The 22,181-nt window shown below is 32.5% G+C and overlaps 2 protein-coding genes across 2 annotated transcripts; both read right to left on the reverse strand.

Moving 5' to 3' along the window:
* Positions 1 to 5,705: 5,705 nt before the first annotated feature.
* On the reverse strand, positions 5,706 to 7,972 carry LOC139868625 (uncharacterized). The gene is made up of 8 exons (XM_071856958.1): positions 7,964 to 7,972; positions 7,827 to 7,878; positions 7,524 to 7,645; positions 7,338 to 7,430; positions 7,102 to 7,245; positions 6,875 to 6,982; positions 6,709 to 6,760; positions 5,706 to 5,925 (listed from the first exon to the last, which is right to left on the reverse strand). Exons 1-8 carry the CDS (start codon positions 7,970 to 7,972, stop codon positions 5,891 to 5,893), a joined length of 615 nt encoding a protein of 204 aa, XP_071713059.1. The 3' UTR covers positions 5,706 to 5,890.
* Positions 7,973 to 13,748: 5,776 nt separating this feature from the next.
* On the reverse strand, positions 13,749 to 15,732 carry LOC139868626 (uncharacterized). Its single transcript, XM_071856959.1, has 9 exons — positions 15,682 to 15,732; positions 15,367 to 15,503; positions 14,754 to 14,912; positions 14,592 to 14,645; positions 14,421 to 14,516; positions 14,242 to 14,334; positions 14,031 to 14,174; positions 13,848 to 13,955; positions 13,749 to 13,787 (listed from the first exon to the last, which is right to left on the reverse strand). Exons 2-9 carry the CDS (start codon positions 15,451 to 15,453, stop codon positions 13,749 to 13,751), a joined length of 780 nt encoding a protein of 259 aa, XP_071713060.1. The 5' UTR covers positions 15,454 to 15,503; positions 15,682 to 15,732.
* Between the last annotated feature and the right edge of the window lie 6,449 nt (positions 15,733 to 22,181).

Here is a 22,181-nt window from a genome sequence, read left to right on the forward strand (position 1 = left end):
TTAACCGTTTTATTATTTCCCCCACCGGTTCTATTTCTGCATCCGGTTCCGATTCTTCTTCCGGTTCCGATTCTTCTTCCGGTTCCGACTCTTCTTCCGGTTCCTCTTCGGGAACTTGTGAATCAGTCCACAAATCATTCCAATTTACATTTGACTCTTCATTATTATTAGGTGAGTCAATGGGACTTGTTCTAGAGGTAGACATCTATCACATAATATTAAACACGTTAAGAGATTAATATATCACATAATATTCATATGTTAAAAATATATAGTTTCCAACAAAAATGTTAAGCAATCATTTTTAAAGAAAACACGGTCGAAGTCCAGACTCACTAATGCATCCTAACAAACCCGATAAGACACACTAATGCAAATTTTCTGGTTCTCTAAGACCAACGCTCGGATACCAACTGAAATGTCCCGTTCTTATTGATTAAAAACGTTCCATATTAATTGATTTCGTTGCGAGGTTTTGACCTCTATATGAGACGTTTTTCAAAGACTGCATTCATTTTTAAACAAACCATAACCTTTATTTCATCAATAAAGGTTTAAAAAGCTTTACGTAGATTATCAAATAATGATAATCTAAAATATCCTGTTTACACACGACCATTACATAATGGTTTACAATACAAATATGTTACAACAAAATAAGTTTCTTGAATGCAGTTTTTACACAATATCATACAAGCATGGACTCCAAATCTTGTCCTTATTTAAGTATGCGACAGCGGAAGCTCTTAATAATCACCTGAGAATAAACATGCTTAAAACGTCAACAAAAATGTTGGTGAGTTATAGGTTTAACCTATATATATCAAATCGTAACAATAGACCACAAGATTTCATATTTCAATACACATCCCATACATAGAGATAAAAATCATTCATATGGTGAACACCTGGTAACCGACAATAACAAGATGCATATATTAGAATATCCCCATCATTCCGGGACACCCTTCGGATATGATATAAATTTCGAAGTACTAAAGCATCCGGTACTTTGGATGGGGTTTGTTAGGCCCAATAGATCTATCTTTAGGATTCGCGTCAATTAGGGTGTCTGTTCCCTAATTCTTAGATTACCAGACTTAATAAAAAGGGGCATATTCGATTTCGATAATTCAACCATAGAATGTAGTTTCACGTACTTGTGTCTATTTTGTAAATCATTTATAAAAACTGCATGTATTCTCATCCCAAAAATATTAGATTTTAAAAGTGGGACTATAACTCACTTTCACAGATTTTTACTTCGTCGGGAAGTAAGACTTGGCCACTGGTTGATTCACGAACCTATAACAATATATACATATATATCAAAGTATGTTCAAAATATATTTACAACACTTTTAATATATTTTGATGTTTTAAGTTTATTAAGTCAGCTGTCCTCGTTAGTAACCTACAACTAGTTGTCCACAGTTAGATGTACAGAAATAAATCAATAAATATTATCTTGAATCAATCCACGACCCAGTGTATACGTATCTCAGTATTGATCACAACTCAAACTATATATATTTTGGAATCAACCTCAACCCTGTATAGCTAACTCCAACATTCACATATAGAGTGTCTATGGTTGTTCCGAAATATATATAGATGTGTCGACATGATAGGTCGAAACATTGTATACGTGTCTATGGTATCTCAAGATTACATAATATATAATACAAGTTGATTAAGTTATGGTTGGAATAGATTTGTTACCAATTTTCACGTAGCTAAAATGAGAAAAATTATCCAATCTTGTTTTACCCATAACTTCTTCATTTTAAATCCGTTTTGAGTGAATCAAATTGCTATGGTTTCATATTGAACTCTATTTTATGAATCTAAACAAAAAAAAAGTATAGGTTTCTAGTCGGAAAAATAAGTTACAAGTCGTTTTTGTAAAGGTAGACATTTCAGTCGAAAGAACGACGTCTAGATGACCATTTTAGAAAACATACTTCCACTTTGAGTTTAACCATAATTTTTGGATATAGTTTCATGTTCATAATAAAAATCATTTTCTCAGAATAACAACTTTTAAATCAAAGTTTATCATAGTTTTTAATTAACTAACCCAAAACAGCCCGCGGTGTTACTACGACGGCGTAAATCCGGTTTTACGGTGTTTTTCGTGTTTCCAGGTTTTAAATCATTAAGTTAGCATATCATATAGATATAGAACATGTGTTTAGTTGATTTTAAAAGTCAAGTTATAAGGATTAACTTTTGTTTGCGAACAAGTTTAGAATTAACTAAACTATGTTCTAGTGATTACAAGTTTAAACCTTCGAATAAGATAGCTTTATATGTATGAATCGAATGATGTTATGAACATCATTACTACCTTAAGTTCCTTGGATGAACCTACTGGAAAAGAGAAAAATGGATCTAGCTTCAATGGATCCTTGGATGGCTCAAAGTTCTTGAAGCAAAATCATGACACGAAAACAAGTTCAAGTAAGATCATCACTTGAAATAAGATTGTTATAGTTATAGAAATTGAACCAAAGTTTGAATATGATTATTACCTTGTATTAGAATGATAACCTACTGTAAGAAACAAAGATTTCTTGCGGTTGGATGATCACCTTACAAGATTGGAAGTGAGCTAGCAAACTTGAAAGTATTCTTGATTTTATGAAACTAGAACTTTTGGAATTTATGAAGAACACTTAGAACTTGAAGATAGAACTTGAGAGAGTTCAATTAGATGAAGAAAATTGAAGAATGAAAGTGTTTGTAGGTGTTTTTGGTCGTTGGTGTATGGATTAGATATAAAGGATATGTAATTTTGTTTTCATGTAAATAAGTCATGAATGATTACTCATATTTTTGTAATCTTATGAGATATTTCATGCTAGTTGCCAAATGATGGTTCCCACATGTGTTAGGTGACTCACATGGGCTGCTAAGAGCTGATCATTGGAGTGTATATACCAATAGTACATACATCTAAAAGCTGTGTATTGTACGAGTACGAATACGGGTGCATACGAGTAGAATTGTTGATGAAACTGAACGAGAATGTAATTGTAAGAATTTTTGTTAAGTAGAAGTATTTTGATAAGTGTATTGAAGTCTTTCAAAAGTGTATAAATACATATTAAAACACTACATGTATATACATTTTAACTGAGTCGTTAAGTCATCGTTAGTCGTTACATGTAAGTGTTGTTTTGAAACCTTTAGGTTAACGATCTTGTTAAATGTTGTTAACCCAATGTTTATAATAACAAAAGAGATTTTAAATTATTATATTATCATGATATTATGATGTACGAATATCTCTTAATATGATATATATACATTAAATGTCGTTACAACGATAAACGTTACATATATGTCTCGTTTCAAAATCATTAAGTTAGTAGTCTTGTTTTTACATATGTAGTTCATTGTTAATATAATTAATGATATGTTTACTTATAATAATATCATGTTAGCTATATATACAACCATATATATGTCATCATATAGTTTTTTTACAAGTTTTAACGTTCGTGAATCACCGGTCAACTTGGGTGGTCAATTGTCTATATGAAACCTATTTCAATTAATCAAGTCTTAACAAGTTTGATTGCTTAACATGTTGGAAACATTTAATCATGTAAACATCAATCTCAATTAATATATATAAACATGGAAAAGTTCGGGTCACTACACTTCCCACACTTAATCTTCCATTTTCTTCGTGACTCGCCTTGCTCAAGAGTTTCTACGGGAATTATGGCATTGCTTCCGGCCACAAGTTCCCATAGGTCTTGACCTTGGAGATAAGCTTCCATACACATCTTCCAATACTTGTAGTTGTTGCCTACAAGTCTTTCCATACCATTGAACATACCTCCATTGTTTACATTTGAGACTTCCATTTATGATTAGCAAGAAACTAGTTTACACTTTGAGTAATTGCACACAAAGTTTAACTTAGGACTAAACTTATAATCAAGTTTATAACCAAGCTCTTGATACTATAAAATAATTAATAACTTGCTAGAATAGAAGTTTAGTAAACAAAATATGAACAAAGAATGTACAAACTTGAAGTGTATTGTAAATGGTTTTCCTTATTTTCAAATGTTACATACTACCTCTTTAAATACAAGAGAAATATAAATGCATAATAAATGCAAACCAACTATACCTAAGATTCATTAAATGTTAGATATAAAAGAGATATCCTATAATCTCTATATTAAATGCAAGATATCTTAGAGATATGCAAAATCTCTATATTAAATGCAAGATATCTTGGAGAAATGCAAAAATCTCTACAAGATATATCTTGTGACAATAGAATCTATTTAATTAGATTGCACTAATATTTTAACAATGCATAACCTTTCAACGTGACAAATCTCAAAAGACAGAAACTTCTCCTTAAGCTCCTTTGCAGCTTTGCACAAATCAGTCATGTCCCAACTATTGTTTTTCCACCAACCTTTAACCTAAAATGTCAAAATTGTGTCTGACACGTTAATATAATCAAAGCACGAGTATGTAACAACGAAGAAAGAATAAATAGTTAAACGAGGAACAAATGAATAAGTTAAATGGATACGTGAGTACAAACAAGTTGAAAGTCCCCGTGGACAAGATTATGCCTAAATCCTAATTTAAGAGCACAACACGATCCTAATATCACACCTCGGTATTCAGCAACATTGTTAGTTGCAACTCCCAGACCTTCACGCACACGATAAACCTAACAAATCAGATAATAATAACAAAAAATTATGTAAGAAAAATGAATCACCACCTATCAATAGCTATTTCAATGAATATTAAGTAATTGGGCTATATGAATGAATTAGGAAAATGGGATGGATGGTGAAAATTAAAATTTACCATTATTTTAGGTACGTATAAAAATTTGTACCTGGATTAAGAAGCTAGTAATGACCCGAAACTTTTGGAATCTCATATATAAACACTATTTTCACTTATAGCGTTAAGGTTTGGTGGGCTGTGTGGGCAGCAAAGAAATATGTACGGTTTCAACACGACAAATTTAAAAAAATATAGGAATATTTCCTTTGGCTGTGTATAAATTATAAAATGCGCAATGGAATTATGGAAGTTGTTGGCTTGAACCATGACCTCAACAGTGTGGGAAGCTTGGCCACCAAGTCTTCGCGTAATGCACCCAGTTTAAAGTTCATCATCTTCACCATCTTTTTTTATAGTAACCCAAATATAATAAAACATAATAATACATACGCATCGATAATTAGATGATGTAACTAATGATTTTACCACTGTTACCCTAACACCATAATTTGAACATTTACCCTTAATATCCTGGCCAATCAACGAAGGTTGGAGGTAGTCTCAATGACAAGAACTTGATTTTTTAAGCCTTGGTTCCACTTCCATCAACACCTTGATTTTATGCCTTTCATCTATTTATTTTAAATGTGCACAAGATCCATCGCAAAGGCATGTGGTAGGATTATTTGATTAATTCCTAAGTAAACACACAAAAGTTGGCCGAATAATCTCTCTAGTCATTTAAGTTCATTAAACCCCAAGTAAACAGGTACAGGCCCCAAGTATGCTAAAAGACGAGATAGAAGATTGGTCTTGTGAACTTGGTGGTAAGATGATGTTTCATTTTTAATACTCAAGGGGTCGTCACACAGTTATTATATAAACAAACCATGTACATGTGTGTTTTGTGATATAGAATTAATGGCAATCGAAACAGCTGCAAAAACCAAACCTCCTGGTTAATTTCACCCAAAAGCAAAGGGGCAATGATGTAATGCTGTTTGTGGTACATCAATATATGCAATACGGCACGAATTCTAAAGACTCAAAAGATAGTTGCTCACTGAGCAAGAGATTCCAGTCACTACTTTACAAGGCGTTTAGACGTTTAAAACTATCTCCTATCAACTTCCTCTCGAACTTCACCATCTGCACAAACATAGAATAATTTCAGAAATATAAAATACACTAAAACACCTTTATGCACTCATTGCAAAGTGTTTGGGCACTCTTTTAATACTTGTAAAATTAGGCCTAAAACAGAAGATGAAGTATCTGCACAAGTGTTAAAAGACGCTTTGAAAATCAACAATGATGGTGAAACAGTTGATTTAAATAACCAGTGTGTTGAGGATGGCTCTAAAGTTGTTGGTAAGAATGGAAGGATATTTCATAAGCTGAATTTTGATAATAATAAAAGTCAATGGCAGTCAACAAAAGCAAAAGGTATCAAGCAAAATGCAGTTAAGAATAATTATGGTATTAAAGACAATATTGCTGTGGAGGAAACAAATTGGAATGTGGAGACCCAGAAAAATCGAAATCATAATGTTTTAAGGAAAAGAGATAAAGGGAAGGGCATTGATGGTGAAGGTAATAATAAGACACATTCCAAAGATAGAATTGAAACAAACAATCCTTTTTATGTATTAGTAGATGATGAGGGTAATGGTGATTGATGTTAGGATTGATAATACTGCTCCGAAATCAGGGTATTCTACATCTTGTTAGTTTCTTACTTTATATCTAGTATAGGTCCTCGAGTTTCGCTCAAATTAGTGTTTCTCATGTTGTAATCCTCGTTGTATCATTTCCTTATCAATAAAATTATCTTGCTTTTCAAAAAAAAAAAAAAAATACACTAAAACACATTATCAACATAAATACAATAATCTAATTTAAATAAAGAAAATAGTCTGGATTATATCTTACTCTGAAGACGTACACCTAGATTGGCTTGAGCATCAGCTTCAGAGTTGTACTCCTTCCCATATTTATAACATTAACACACATCCAAATGTTAGCAATGCAGAAACTAAATATCAGCAAAGAGATTTTGTACATAATTTAAGGACGAAATGATAGACATAACACTTACCCTTTCAACATGACATATCTGATAAGACCAAAACTCCCCTTTAAGCTCCTTTGCAACTTTGCACAAATCAATCAAGTTCGGAGCATTAACTTTCCACCAACCACCAACCTAATAATATGTCATAATTGTGTCTACACGTCAATATAATCAAAGCACGAATATGTATGTAACAACTAAAACAGAATAGATAGGTAATCGAGGAACAAACGAATAAGTTAAATGGATACCTGCATACAAACAAGTTGGGAGTCCCCGTGAACAAGAATATGCTTAAATCCTAATTTAAGAGCATAACGCAATCCTAAGATCACACCTCGATATTCAGCAACATTGTTAGTTGCAACTCCCAGACCTTCACGCACACGATAAACCTAACAAAATTCATAATAAGATATATCTAAGTTGCATATTAATATATATACACAATGATGAGTGCATGAGTTTTGAGTTGAGTAATTCATACAAGACTTCCATCAACTGCACGTATGACAGCCCCAGCACCTGCGGGTCCCGGGTTTCCTTTTGCAGCACCGTCAAACTCGATAATACATGAGCACTGATAAGAAATTTAAAATTCGGTTACTTTTAAGTTTTATCATAAATGATAGAGATTAAACTCGAGTCACTCTGAAATGAAATTATAACTCACAGAATGGTCAGAAACAGGTAAAGCGTCGATATAGCTTTTAGTCACGGGCAATTTTCTTGTAGAAGCTTTTGATAATGAAGTTGATCCAACTCTCCTATCGACTTCCTCTTCAACTTCACCATCTGCACAGATATATAAAAATAAATATGTTAAAATATATATATATATATATATATATATATATATATATATATATATATATATATATATATATATATATATATATATATATATATATATATATAAAATAAATGCATAATAATGTAAATTATGAAAATAAAGATAGTCTGGAGTATATGTTACCTTGAAGATGTACACCAAGGTTGGCTTGAGCATCAGCTTCAACATTGTCCTCCTTCCATAATTTACAAACATCCAAATGTTAGTAATTAATGCATCATTTAAAAGAAAGAAAGCAAAAAAACATTCTTATGAGTCACCCAAAACATATTCCAGTGTTTCCAAAGTGTTTCCAACCTCTGCTATTGATGCAGGAATAATTAGTGTAGTTAGTGGGCTTGCTAAGTTTGGGCTTTCAGATTATTTAAAGGATCATTTGGATCATGTTAGTGGGCCTGAATTTGGTGTTTTCATGTGCACAAATGAAGACAACAAAAGTTGCGTGAAAGAAGGTGTGGATGAGAATTAGGATATGCATGTTTATCCTTTAGTTTATATTATTTTTATCTATCTATTAGTTTAAATTCTAGCTTATCTCTTTGTTAGTTTAGAGTTTTATCTTATTTCTCAGTCAATAAATACGTGGTGTTTGCAAACCCAGAGGTAAGTTTTGATTATTGATATTTTTTTATATGTGAAATAAAAGAAAGCCGTGAAGGTTATTTTCTTTGTTTAACCGAGAAGGTCGTATTTTTGTTTAAACCGAGAAGGTTTAATCACTATCTATCTTTGTTGTTTTAGCCACGATCCTTTCAATAAACTATTTGGTATCAGAGCCCAGGCATGGCTAAACAAGCTGAGATCGAGAAACTGAATCGCAAGATTCAAGAGTTGGAAGACATGCAACATCTCTTGCGTAATATAGAGATGAAGCTTGAAAATCTCGAAGTTCCGGGAGAGGCTTAATCGGATGAATTTGTTGATTCGGTTGATCAGGTTTTTAATATGGAGTATGTTCCCGAGCCTTGTGTGGTTAAAGATACCGTCCCTATTTATGATACTGACGTTGAGGAAGAGGAAGACGAGTCACAAGAGGACGGGTTGAATATGCCAATCAGTTATGAGAGTGAAGATGAGACAGCTGATGGTCTTTTTTGTGTGTTGGAAAAAATTAACAACACATACACAATTGAAGTCCTTGATCATTACAATATTTCGGCCAAAGTTAATGTTGCTGGTTAGTCACCATATGTCGGGGATAGTCGTAATGTTGTAGACTCGAGGACGAGTCTTTTCGAAGAAGGGGAGGATGATGCAGGAATAATTAGTGTAGTTAGTGGGCTTGCTAAGTTTGGGCTTTCAGATTATTTAAAGGATCATTTGGATCATGTTAGTGGGCCTGAATTTGGTGTTTTCATGTGCACAAATGAAGACAACAAAAGCTGCGTGAAAGAAGGTGTGGATGAGAATTAGGATATGCATGTTTATCCTTTAGTTTATATTATTTTTATCTATCTATTAGTTTAAATTCTAGCTTATCTCTTTGTTAGTTTAGAGTTTTATCTTATTTCTCAGTCAATAAATACGTGGTGTTTGCAAACCCAGAGGTAAGTTTTGATTATTGATATTTTTTTATATGTGAAATAAAAGAAAGCCGTGAAGGTTATTTTCTTTGTTTAACCGAGAAGGTTGTATTTTTGTTTAAACCGAGAAGGTTTAAACACTATCTTTGTTGTTTTAGCCACGATCCTTTCAATACACTATTTGGTATCAGAGCCCAGGCATGGCTAAACAAGCTGAGATCGAGAAACTGAATCGCAAGATTCAAGAGTTGGAAGACATGCAACATCTCTTGCGTAATATAGAGATGAAGCTTGAAAATCTTGAAGTTCCGGGAGAGGCTTAATCGGATGAATTTGTTGATTCGGTTGATCAGGTTTTTAATATGGAGTATGTTCCCGAGCCTTGTGTGGTTAAAGATACCGTCCCTATTTATGATACTGACGTTGAGGAAGAGGAAGACGAGTCACAAGAGGACGGGTTGAACATGCCAATCAGTTATGAGAGTGAAGATGAGACAGTTGATGGTCTTTTTTGTGTGTTGGAAAAAACTAACACATACACAATTGAAGTCCTTGATCATTACAATATTTCGGCCAAAGTTAATGTTGCTGGTTGGTCACCATATGTCGGGGATAGTCGTAATGTTCACGAGTCTTTTCGAAGAAGGGGAGGATGATGCAGGAATAATTAGTGTAGTACTGTAGTTAGTGGGCTTGCTAAGTTTGGGCTTTCAGATTATTTAAAGGATCATTTGGATCATGTTAGTGGGCCTGAATTTGGTGTTTTCATGTGCACAAATGAAGACAACAAAAGCTGCGTGAAAGAAAGTGTGGATGAGAATTAGGATATGCATGTTTATCCTTTAGTTTATATTATTTTTATCTATCTATTAGTTTAAATTCTAGCTTATCTCTTTGTTAGTTTAAAGTTTTATCTTATTTCTCAGTCAATAAATACGTGGTGTTTGCAAACCCAGAGGTAAGTTTTGATTATTGATATTTTTTTATATGTGAAATAAAAGAAAGCCGTGAAGGTTATTTTCTTTGTTTAACCGAGAAGGTTGTATTTTTGTTTAAACCGAGAAGGTTTAAACACTATCTATCTTTGTTGTTTTAGCCACGATCCTTTCAATACACTATTTGGTATCAGAGCCCAGGCATGGCTAAACAAGCTGAGATCGAGAAACTGAATCGCAAGATTCAAGAGTTGGAAGACATGCAACATCTCTTGCGTAATATAGAGATGAAGCTTGAAAATCTTGAAGTTCCGGGAGAGGCTTAATCGGATGAATTTGTTGATTCGGTTGATCAGGTTTTTAATATGGAGTATGTTCCCGAGCCTTGTGTGGTTAAAGATACCGTCCCTATTTATGATACTGACGTTGAGGAAGAGGAAGACGAGTCACAAGAGGACGGGTTGAACATGCCAATCAGTTATGAGAGTGAAGATAAGACAGTTGATGATCTTTTTTGTGTGTTGGAAAAAACTAACACATACACAATTGAAGTCCTTGATCATTACAATATTTCGGCCAAAGTTAATGTTGCTGGTTGGTCACCATATGTCGGGGATAGTCGTAATGTTCACGAGTCTTTTCGAAGAAGGGGAGGATGATGCAGGAATAATTAGTGTAGTACTGTAGTTAGTGGGCTTGCTAAGTTTGGGCTTTCAGATTATTTAAAGGATCATTTGGATCATGTTAGTGGGCCTGAATTTGGTGTTTTCATGTGCACAAATGAAGACAACAAAAGCTGCGTGAAAGAAGGTGTTGGATGAGAATTAGGATATGCATGTTTATCTTTTAGTTTATATTATTTTTATCTATCTATTAGTTTAAATTCTAGCTTATCTCTTTGTTAGTTTAGAGTTTTATCTTATTTCTCAGTCAATAAATACGTGGTGTTTGCAAACCCAGAGGTAAGTTTTGATTATTGATATTTTTTTATATGTGAAATAAAAGAAAGCCGTGAAGGTTATTTTCTTTGTTTAACCGAGAAGGTTGTATTTTTGTTTAAACCGAGAAGGTTTAATCACTATCTATCTTTGTTGTTTTAGCCACGATCCTTTCAATACACTATGAAGACAACAAAAGCTGCGTGAAAGAAGGTGTTGGATGAGAATTAGGATATGCATGTTTATCCTTTAGTTTATATTATTTTTATCTATCTATTAGTTTAAATTCTAGCTTATCTCTTTGTTAGTTTAGAATTTTATCTTATTTCTCAGTCAATAAATACGTGGTGTTTGCAAACCCAGGGCCGGCTAAGGCTATGGGCGAAGCGGGCGACGGCCCGGGGCATCACGCGGTTAGGGGCATCATTTTGAAAAAATGATTAATACACATAGTTTAAATCTCATAAAGATATATGTTTGCGTAACTGTTGGGGGCATTTTATAATCATTTCGCCCGGGGCATGCAAAATTTTTGACCAAAGTTTGACCGGCCCTGTGCAAACCCAAAGGTAAGTTTTGATTATTGATATTTTTTTATATGTGAAATAAAAGAAAGTCGTGAATGTTATTTTCTTTGGATGCAGAATATGGTACAATCAACACTTACAATGGGCTTAAGATCATTTGGGATAATGAGGTTGGATGTTTATTTTGGAAATAATATTTTTGGACCAAAATGGGAAAACTATTTCGTGAGTATCATGGCTGGAAACAAAAAGTTAAAAAAGGGCCAAGGCTAGCTGGAAGTCTAACTACGGAGTAATTTGAATTCAAGATAACAAGGGTTAGTTTTTAATAGTTATCCATATTTTAATTTGTTTATTTAGTTTTTATCCATATCTATGTATTTGGCCTTTAAAAGGCACTTGTGAATCTTCTTTGTAACTAGTTTTGAGTTTATGAATAAAAGAAACGGGCTGTAGCCTTTTTGTCGTGTGAGATTCATGAGTTATCATCTATATCGTATCGTTTTCTGTTTGGCCACAATTCTTTTTACATTATTTGGTAACAGAGATCAGGTTTTGGCCAAACAATGTTTTGTGAAGGTTATCGAGGAGACTATTGCAGAACCGCCGATCGAGGCAGCGATAGGGATAATCGTAGACACGCCGAAAGAGGCAACGAAGACCCTCGAGACGCAGAAATTGAACGATTATATAAGCGAATCGCCGAGTTGGAACTGAACTAACAACGATTCCCTGCGCGGTACGATTCAGAACGAATCGATTCAGAAACCATTTATGATATAGATGGTGAGGATGGAGAATCCATCTATGATTCGGAACCCATTTATGATACTGATGGTGAAGAATTTTTTTCTTTTTTTGAAACTAAAGAAATTGAAGAAGATGAAATTGTTGCTTATGGTGCGGCTGTCCAAGGTGCTATCTTGACCGGTGACAGCAACCAAAAGGAACAAGTTTTCTCAACCTATTCTTATAATCAGCATGGTGATTTGGTTCAAGTATTCGAAGGTCAAAAGCACAAAAGTCATATTCCCAATGATAAGGGAAGGTTATCAAAGAAAGACACTGAAAAGATGGTGCAACAACCCGAGAAATTTGAAGACGAGATGAAGGAGCTGGAGAGTATTTTTTCAACCGATGCGTGTTCTCACTTCTTAGACTCGAGGACGAGTCTTTTCGAAGAAGGGGAGGATGATGCATATCCTTATGATCCAGGTGGGTCTAGTTTAATTAATAGTGGGCCTTCTCTTGTTGGGTTGCACAATTATTTTGGAGAAACTGGAAATGGGCCACCTGTTGGGCCGTATTGTGTGGAAACAAAATAAATAAGTGGGCTGTTTGTATATTATGGAATATATGGAGCATGGTGATCGTATGGAATGGGAAACAATCAGCCAGAATATATAGAGTCTTATATCTATTATTTAAAATTTAATATTTCTTCTTATCTTTATTTTTAAACTTATCTATCTGTTGGTATTCTTATCCATTTGTAACTTATATAAGTCAGGTCATATTACGGAGTTTAGGGGTTTTATGGTTGATTATTATTATTTTACGTGTGGTAAAAAAAAGAAGCTGTAGGGCTTTTCTTGTTTAATTCGTTATCGTTTCTGTTTGGCCACAATTCACGCATTAGCTATCTTATTGATTGTTAAGATGACCATAGATCTTATAAGTTTTGGTAATCATGTTAAATTTTAGATTATTCGTAACAAAAAATGCATTGCTGGATCAAACCAAACCGCCCTGAAAATTCACCCATTCAAGGTTGCAAATCTCTCTACCCGGGGCGTACTCGATTGAGACTATGGAGGTGATAATTGGCAATTCAGGGATTAATCGGATTGGACTTTTTGATACATTTAAATAATAAATGTCAAAATTATGGGTAATTATAGAAGAAAACCATATACATAAACATACTTGTTCATTTGTTCAAAAACTCTAAAATTTTATATAAATTCATGTTAAAATGTTGGATCAATTTTGTCTTTAACCAACAAATCCGGTTTTGACCCATCACCCAATGTTGACGAAATAATTAGACGGGTTTGAAAAATTAGATCGGTCAGTTCTTATGAAGGAGTAATAAGGGTTTTTGCAACAGTGTTTTAAACCGTTATCCACCTGCCTGACCGTTCTTAAGACTTGAAACCAACTATCAGCAAACAAAAAATTTGCACATAATTTAATGATGGAATGATAAAATATACAATACCCTTTGAACATCAGAAATATCAAAAGACAGAAACTTCTCCTTAAGCTCCTTTGCAGCTTTGCACAAATCAATCATGTTCCGACTATTATTTTTCCACCAACCTTTAACCTAATTTTTCAAAATTGCGTCTGACATGTCAATATATAGACTATCAGGGAACAAAAGAAAAAGCAAAATGGATACCTGCAAACAAACAATTTTAGAGTCCCCTTGCACACGAACATGCATAAATCCTAGTCTAAGAGCATAACGCATTCCTAATATCACAGCTCGATATCCGGCATTAATGTCAGTTGCAACTCCCAGGCCTTCACGCACACGATAAACCTGAAAAAAATTTCATAATAAGATATAGTACCCATATTGCATGACTTTTGAGTTGAGTGATTCATACCAGACTACCATCATCCGCACGTATCACAACACCAGCACCTGCTGGTCCAGGCTTTCGGTTTCCAGCACCAGCAAACTCCAGAATACATGAGCACTAATTACAAAGTAATTAAGAGTCGGTTACTATTTAATGAACGAATGAAACAGAACGGGACTCAATAGTCTGAAATTAAAACTCACACAATGGGCAGAAACAGGTAGAGCCTCAATAAAGTGTTCAGTCTCGGGCAATTTTCGTTGAGGCGCTTTTGATAAAGAAGTTGATCCAATATCTTTCTGCAAAATTGCTTAAACTTCAAATAATATCGGCCACAAATACAATGAAAAACAGTACAACTTCTAAAACATTACCTTTTCCTTCCCATAAGTTTTGCTGCGAACTTTCTCAGTAATGTATTTTGGCTTCTGAAAAACGATCAAAGCAACAAAACTATTAATTCACGACGTAGAAGAGTTGAGAAATCAACGACATAAATAAAGGATAAAAAAGTTATACGAACGAAGTAATCTAACCTGATAATCACAGGGAAAAAGTTGGCTATAGATATCACCTTCTACACTTGAAACACCAATAGTATACATAGCATTTTTATGCCCATGTTCCGTGAGGTACTTCTCAGTAGCCCTTGACAACCCATTGTATTTACCCACTTTAACATCTGGACCACCCAGCTAAAGTATAACCCCGAATTAAAACATACAATTCGATAATTAGCATAAATAAGTGAATAAGTGACATCATTTGAATTGTCAAACTGATAACTAAAGATACAGTAAATAGCATTACCCGATGAACATTATAATTATATAAAACAAATATATAACTTAGGGTTCATGGGACACAACATAGCCAGACCTAGCAAAAGTGAAAATGCACCATAAATCCTTGGATACGTTCGAATGTTGCGACAATCGGATTATATCAAGATTGTAGAAGTCCTCAGACTAGTCTTCAACTTGGCCGATTTATTCGGTCAAACAAAATCAAAGTCAAAATTGGTCAACGTCCAACTAGTTTCGGACTTGGCCAATTACTACTAGCTACTTTTATAACTTTCAAATTAAATATTAACTAAACATATTATGATTTTTATAATATTGACTAATGATGATTTATAGAGCTTACCATATATTCGAAATCATTCCAGCTTTTGTAAACACCATAAACGTCTCCTTTCCTAACGACGTAATAAGTGTCATTCTCATCTTCCATTGATGATTAACAATTTTGCCCTACCTATCAACAGACACCGACTGTTTAACCTGAAAGCATAATTTATTTATTGAGTAAAATAATAAACTATTTTAAACGATTTTACAAAATGTCAGACGGAACCCTAATTTTAGCCGTCATTTCCGTTACGGATTTAGAGTACAATAGTTATGGAAACTTGTAAATAACAAAATGTAATAGCAAAGATGATCAGAAACACGTATGTACCGTTAATGAGCGGGAAGAAATGCACAGATGATGATCGGATTGTGATGTTTGGTACAAAGGGTTTTGGGTTTATTGGCGCCAGACTTCTTAACCTTTTATATCGTGACGGCGTATTTACAGCATTTTATTTTATTTTATTTTATTTTATTTTATTTGAAAGAGGATAAAAAACTTGCTCTTCGGCTGCCCTGCAGGTAGTTTTTATCGATTAAAGGTCGATTAATTGAATGATAAATAACGGCTAAAGGTCGATAAGAAAATAAAGGAAGTAAAAAAATTATAATAAGTAACTTCGGGATAATTTTTGTCGTTAACTGCCGGTTAATTTAACAATAAAAAATGGCCAGTTAATCAAATGTTTAAAAAAAGAAAAAGAATGAAAAAAAGCCAAAAAGGTAGTGAAAAAAATTGTAAAAAACATGACTAAGAGTTAAAAAACGTTACCAAAATATCCTCAAAGTTAAGGTATTTATATATTTGTCATTGTGAATAGTGTCTTGCTCACCACAATTAATATGTTAATATATGTATATATAATATAATATAGTAATGTGTAATTGTAAAGAGCACGCAACCGTCCTAGTTGTGCGGTTGGCATTTTCATTGTTGTTTACTGTTGATTGTTTATTTGTTGCTTTTTAATACGGTTGTTATTTGTGATATTCTTAGTTAACTTGTTTGGCTTGTATTATATTTTCTTATTATGTGCGTTCCATTGTTGATTGAAACTCTGATTTATGTTAATATTGTTTGCCTTTTGTTTGGCAAGATTTGGATCCCCTCAATGGTATCACTTTTTTTTTTTTTTTTGCAAAAAAGTAAAAAAAAAAAAAAAAAAAAAAAAAAAGCCTTTAAAGATCTCGTGACTTGAGCTCTATCTATCTAGTTCAATCAAGTAAAATGCTTAGCGTGCTTCGATGTGCGAAGATAACGAAGTGCCTTCCCACAATTCATTTCTTATGTAGCATTGAAGTTATATATATATATATATATATATATATATATATATATATATATATATATATATATATATATATATATATATTAAGTTCTGAAAAATTAAATAGGCCCTACTAAATAGTTATAACTCCACTAAATTCACTCTTATATTTCTAAAATCTAGCCTCTTTTTTAATATATAAAAATTCAGTCATGAAAAATTAAATATGCCCTAATAACTACTGATAACTCCACTAAATTCTTTATTGAATTCACCAAACTTAAGATATTAATTAAAAATAATAGTATTTAAACTATTAAAAACTAAATTAAGACATGTCATTTAAACTGTTTAACAAATAAAATAAAAGTATATGTTTTCATTATCTATATATTATTATTATTATAATATATATATATATATATATATATATATATATATATATATATATATATATATATATATATATATATATATATATATATATATATAATCCACTTTATTTATAATGATAGTAAAAAAATTAAAAAAAAAAAAAAAAACTAATCTATCCATTATGATAAAAAAAAAAATTTACCCTTGCATTTATTAATTATTATATATAACTTATACTCCATAATGATTAACTTTGTATTAACTTATCATAGACATTTTTACTCTCGGAGTATTAAAGTAGAAACATTTTTTTTTTTGGTACATACGGAGTATATATATATATATACTAGCATTTCATCTTATGATATTGATATTGATGGGTGAGTATTCAAAAGAACATGTTTAACCATCAACAGAAATTTGTAGTTTTAGTTCAGTTTAACTTAAATGAAAACAAGAAAACATGCATGCATGAATATTTCTTCTTTGAACATAACCTTTTATTCTTAAGTTTATAAAATATTAATAGTCACTTTTTTTATTCAGAATGTACCAATATCTTAACTTAATCTGAACTCTGTAGTATTAATTGTGAATTTGTTTTGAATTCCATTGATTGATAATACATGCCAATGGTTAATCATGTAACGACCCGGAAATTTTCGACCAAATTTAAACTTAAACTTTATATGATTTCGACACGATAAGCAAAGTCTGTAATTAAGTCTCGAAAATTTTGAACTGTTTCATATATTCAATTGACCTTCGATTGTTCCCAACGATTCACGAACAATTAATTGTAAATAGATATGTGTGTATATATATAAATAATAACTGAAAATATAATACTATATGTTATTGTTATCAAAATTAATTATGTCTAATAAAATAAAATATGATATTATAATAATTATTATTTAAAATATATCAATATATATAATTGAAATATATTAAATATATATATATATGATTTCGAATTCATTTAATAAACAATTGTAGCACTTGATGATTATTTGAACAAGTTGAATTCAAACTTAGATGATTTTAAGAATAAACGGTGATCCCAAAATGAGTGATATAATTTATAGGCATATTAGAAATGTATTTAGGATCTAATTAGTAAATTTTAACACTTTTTATATTTTACCTGAGATCGAGCGCGGACAGTTGATTTAATTTTTATTTAATAATTTTAAACTATAAATGACTATCATGATACAATAATGATTAAAATATATAAAAGAATACAAATTTCGTTTCAAGTTTCAATCCAGTTTTTGTTTCTATCTGCATGTTGTTATTTCCTTTTTCTGATTCAATGTTCGACACAAGAATCAATTGAGTTGCAAGTCACTTTCTTTTTTTCTTTTTTCTTTTTTTTTGTCTGCTCCAATCATTCAATTAAATCTCTACATTCTTATATAACAAGTGATCAAATTCAGTGATAAGTAACCATTCTTTCTTACATCTTGTTTTTGTGAACCAGCCTTGACAACAGTCACCATCTTCAATCAATTGTGTTTTCTATTGTTAATCTATCGAACACCCCAAGCCACTCGCATCACCTTTGTCCACCCTAGAATCCACCACCTTCTTTCCTTTTCTTGGTTTCCTGTCAAACCCAAGCTTCATCACCACCTTAACCATCGACCTAAACACACCATCACCCAACCATTAAACCACCTATACACTATTCATTACATATACACGCTTCATTTCCAACACCCATCCATCTATCACCCGTTGCTATTTGATCAAACCGATCACCACACATAACCATTACACTTCGACGATTACAATTACTCCCTTCTGATTACTCGAATGCTTCTACTATTCTTCGAGTTCCGGTCTTGATCACCCAAACACAACCACATACACCGCCACCATCTTCTACTCCATCAACCATCATGATCCGTCACCTATCCATCTCTCTCTCTAATTCTTTTCTCTCTCCCTTAAATTTGATCGTGAAACACCCCCAATCTCGCCATTTTTGTTGCTGCATATGATTGTTTCCTTTTCTGTTATCCGAAAACAATATACCACCCTACACCCACAAGAACCACCATCATTACCATTGAAACCCATAAATATTTCCTATTTTAATCGACCCAAAACACCACCCTTAATTACTGTCTACTGTTACCTGCTGGTTGTTATTACTGTTTCTTACTGTTGTGTTTCGTTCAGCTACAATGGTATTGTTAATTCTTTTATTCGGTTATTATAATAACAAAGGTGAACTTTATATGTTAAAGAACGGACCAGATGAAACAAGGTGTCTGAATTGTGTCCTCCTTTTTGCTTTTTAAAAAGTGTAATATACACTATGAGTGTCCATGGGACAAATACCTATTTTGACCCTGAGGTTTCGATTTCAGTTAAAACCATTCACGAACTTTCAAGTTTAAAAGGCGATGAACAAGATTATCAATAAAACATTGAACAAATAAAACATTGAACAAGATTGTTGATATATTTTTTTTCCTCTTCTGTTTCTAACTGCCCTCAACACCAAAACCGAAATTTATTTGTTTGATGTTACTTGGGCCGATATTATTAGACTTATCAAAATCAGGCCGCAGGCATTTAAAATGAGGTAATGGGCTGGTATCAATTAGTGTATGAGGGTTAGTGGACTTGGTTGTAGTAAGTGGACTATTGATATCGCATATTTCATACGCGTTTTCCTTAGCGATATCTGGTACATTTTTGGTCCTTTTGGATACGATTTGGTGTTATTTTGATAAGTGTTTTGAAAGTTCGAGTTCTAAGACCAAGGAGATGAATTTTGAAGATATTTGATGGCTTTTTGTGATTTTATATGAAAGCAAGTGAAAGGGATTGGTTTGATTCGAGTTTGGTTCGAAAACAGGTGATATTAGTGAGTTTTCAGCTCAGATTCAGCAAAAAGGGGTCTGGAGCGCCGCTCCAAAAGGTGGCACTGAAATGTCTCGTTCTTATTGATTAAAAACGTTCCATATTAATTGATTTCGTTGCGAGGTTTTGACCTCTATATGAGACGTTTTTCAAAGACTGCATTCATTTTAAAACAAACCATAACCTTTATTTCATCAATAAAGGTTTAAAAAGCTTTACGTAGATTATCAAATAATGATAATCTAAAATATCCTGTTTACACACGACCATTACATAATGGTTTACAATACAAATATGTTACAACAAAATAAGTTTCTTGAATGCAGTTTTTACACAATATCATACAAGCATGGACTCCAAATCTCGTCCTTATTTAAGTATGCGACAACGGAAGCTCTTAATAATCACCTGAGAATAAACATGCTTAAAACGTCAACAAAAATGTTGGTGAGTTATAGGTTTAACCTATATATATCAAATCATAATAATAGACCACAAGATTTCATATTTCAATACACATCCCATACATAGAGATAAAAATCATTCATATGGTGAACACCTGGTAACCAACATTAACAAGATGCATATATAAGAATATCCCCATCATTCCGGGACACCCTTCGGATATGATATAAATTTCGAAGTACTAAAGCATCCGGTACTTTGAATGGGGTTTGTTAGGCCCAATAGATCTATCTTTAGGATTCGCGTCAATTAGGGTGTCTGTTCCCTAATTCTTAGATTACCAGACTTAATAAAAAGGGGCATATTCGATTTCGATAATTCAACCATAGAATGTAGTTTCACGTACTTGTGTCTATTTTGTAAATCATTTATAAAACCTGCATGTATTCTCATCCCAAAAATATTAGATTTTAAAAGTGGGACTATAACTCACTTTCACAGATTTTTACTTCGTCGGGAAGTAAGACTTGGCCACTGGTTGATTCACGAACCTATAACAATATATACATATATATCAAAGTATGTTCAAAATATATTTACAACACTTTTAATATATTTTGATGTTTTAAGTTTATTAAGTCAGCTGTCCTCGTTAGTAACCTACAACTAGTTGTCCACAGTTAGATGTACAGAAATAAATCGATAAATATTATCTTGAATCAATCCACGACCCAGTGTATACGTATCTCAGTATTGATCACAACTCAAACTATATATATTTTGGAATCAACCTCAACCATGTATAGCTAACTCCAACATTCACATATAGAGTGTCTATGGTTGTTCCGAAATATATATAGATGTGTCGACATGATAGGTCGAAACATTGTATACGTGTCTATGGTATCTCAAGATTACATAATATACAATACAAGTTGATTAAGTTATGGTTGGAATAGATTTGTTACCAATTTTCACGTAGCTAAAATGAGAAAAATTATCCAATCTTGTTTTACCCATAACTTCTTCATTTTAAATCCGTTTTGAGTGAATAAAATTGCTATGGTTTCATATTGAACTCTATTTTATGAATCTAAACAGAAAAAGTATAGGCTTATAGTCAGAAAAATAAGTTACAAGTCGTTTTTGTAAAGGTAGTCATTTCAGTCGAAAGAACGACGTCTAGATGACCATTTTAGAAAACATACTTCCACTTTGAGTTTAACCATAATTTTTGGATATAGTTTCATGTTCATAATAAAAATCATTTTCTCAGAATAATAACTTTTAAATCAAAGTTTATCATAGTTTTTAATTAACTAACCCAAAACAGCCCGCGGTGTTACTACGACGGCGTAAATCCGGTTTTACGGTGTTTTTCGTGTTTTCAGGTTTTAAATCATTAAGTTAGCATATCATATAGATATAGAACATGTGTTTAGTTGATTTTAAAAGTCAAGTTAGAAGGATTAACTTTTGTTTGCGAACAAGTTTAGAATTAACTAAACTATGTTCTAGTGATTACAAGTTTAAACCTTCAAATAAGATAGCTTTATATGTATGAATCGAATGATGTTATGAACATCATTACTACCTTAAGTTCCTTGGATAAACCTACTGGAAAAGAGAAAAATGGATCTAGCTTCAACGGATCCTTGGATGGCTCAAAGTTCTTGAAGCAGAATCATGACACGAAAACAAGTTCAAGTAAGATCATCACTTGAAATAAGATTGTTATAGTTATAGAAATTGAACCAAAGTTTGAATATGATTATTACCTTGTATTAGAATGATAACCTACTGTAAGAAACAAAGATTTCTTGAGGTTGGATGATCACCTTACAAGATTGGAAGTGAGCTAGCAAACTTGAAAGTATTCTTGATTTTATGTAACTAGAAC

Source organism: Rutidosis leptorrhynchoides, chromosome 9 (genome assembly GCF_046630445.1).
Source record: "Rutidosis leptorrhynchoides isolate AG116_Rl617_1_P2 chromosome 9, CSIRO_AGI_Rlap_v1, whole genome shotgun sequence".
Taxonomy (NCBI): domain Eukaryota; kingdom Viridiplantae; phylum Streptophyta; class Magnoliopsida; order Asterales; family Asteraceae; genus Rutidosis; species Rutidosis leptorrhynchoides.

What these genes read in the sequence shown, in the direction of transcription:
- LOC139868625 (XM_071856958.1), bottom strand. An exon ending in CCCAACTTGTTTGTATGCAG is followed by an intron (nt 6,983 to 7,101) that starts GTATCCATTTAA and finishes ACATATTATTAG; the next exon opens with GTTGGTGGTTGGTGGAAAGT. An exon ending in TCTAGGTGTACGTCTTCAGA is followed by an intron (nt 5,926 to 6,708) that starts GTAAGATATAAT and finishes ATGTTTGTGCAG; the next exon opens with ATGGTGAAGTTCGAGAGGAA.
- LOC139868626 (XM_071856959.1), bottom strand. Translation starts at nt 15,453, where the DNA reads ATGGAAGATGAGAATGACACTTATTACGTCGTTAGGAAAGGAGACGTT. An exon ending in TTTTTCCCTGTGATTATCAG is followed by an intron (nt 14,646 to 14,753) that starts GTTAGATTACTT and finishes ATCGTTTTTCAG; the next exon opens with AAGCCAAAATACATTACTGA. An exon ending in GTGCGGATGATGGTAGTCTG is followed by an intron (nt 14,175 to 14,241) that starts GTATGAATCACT and finishes AATTTTTTTCAG; the next exon opens with GTTTATCGTGTGCGTGAAGG.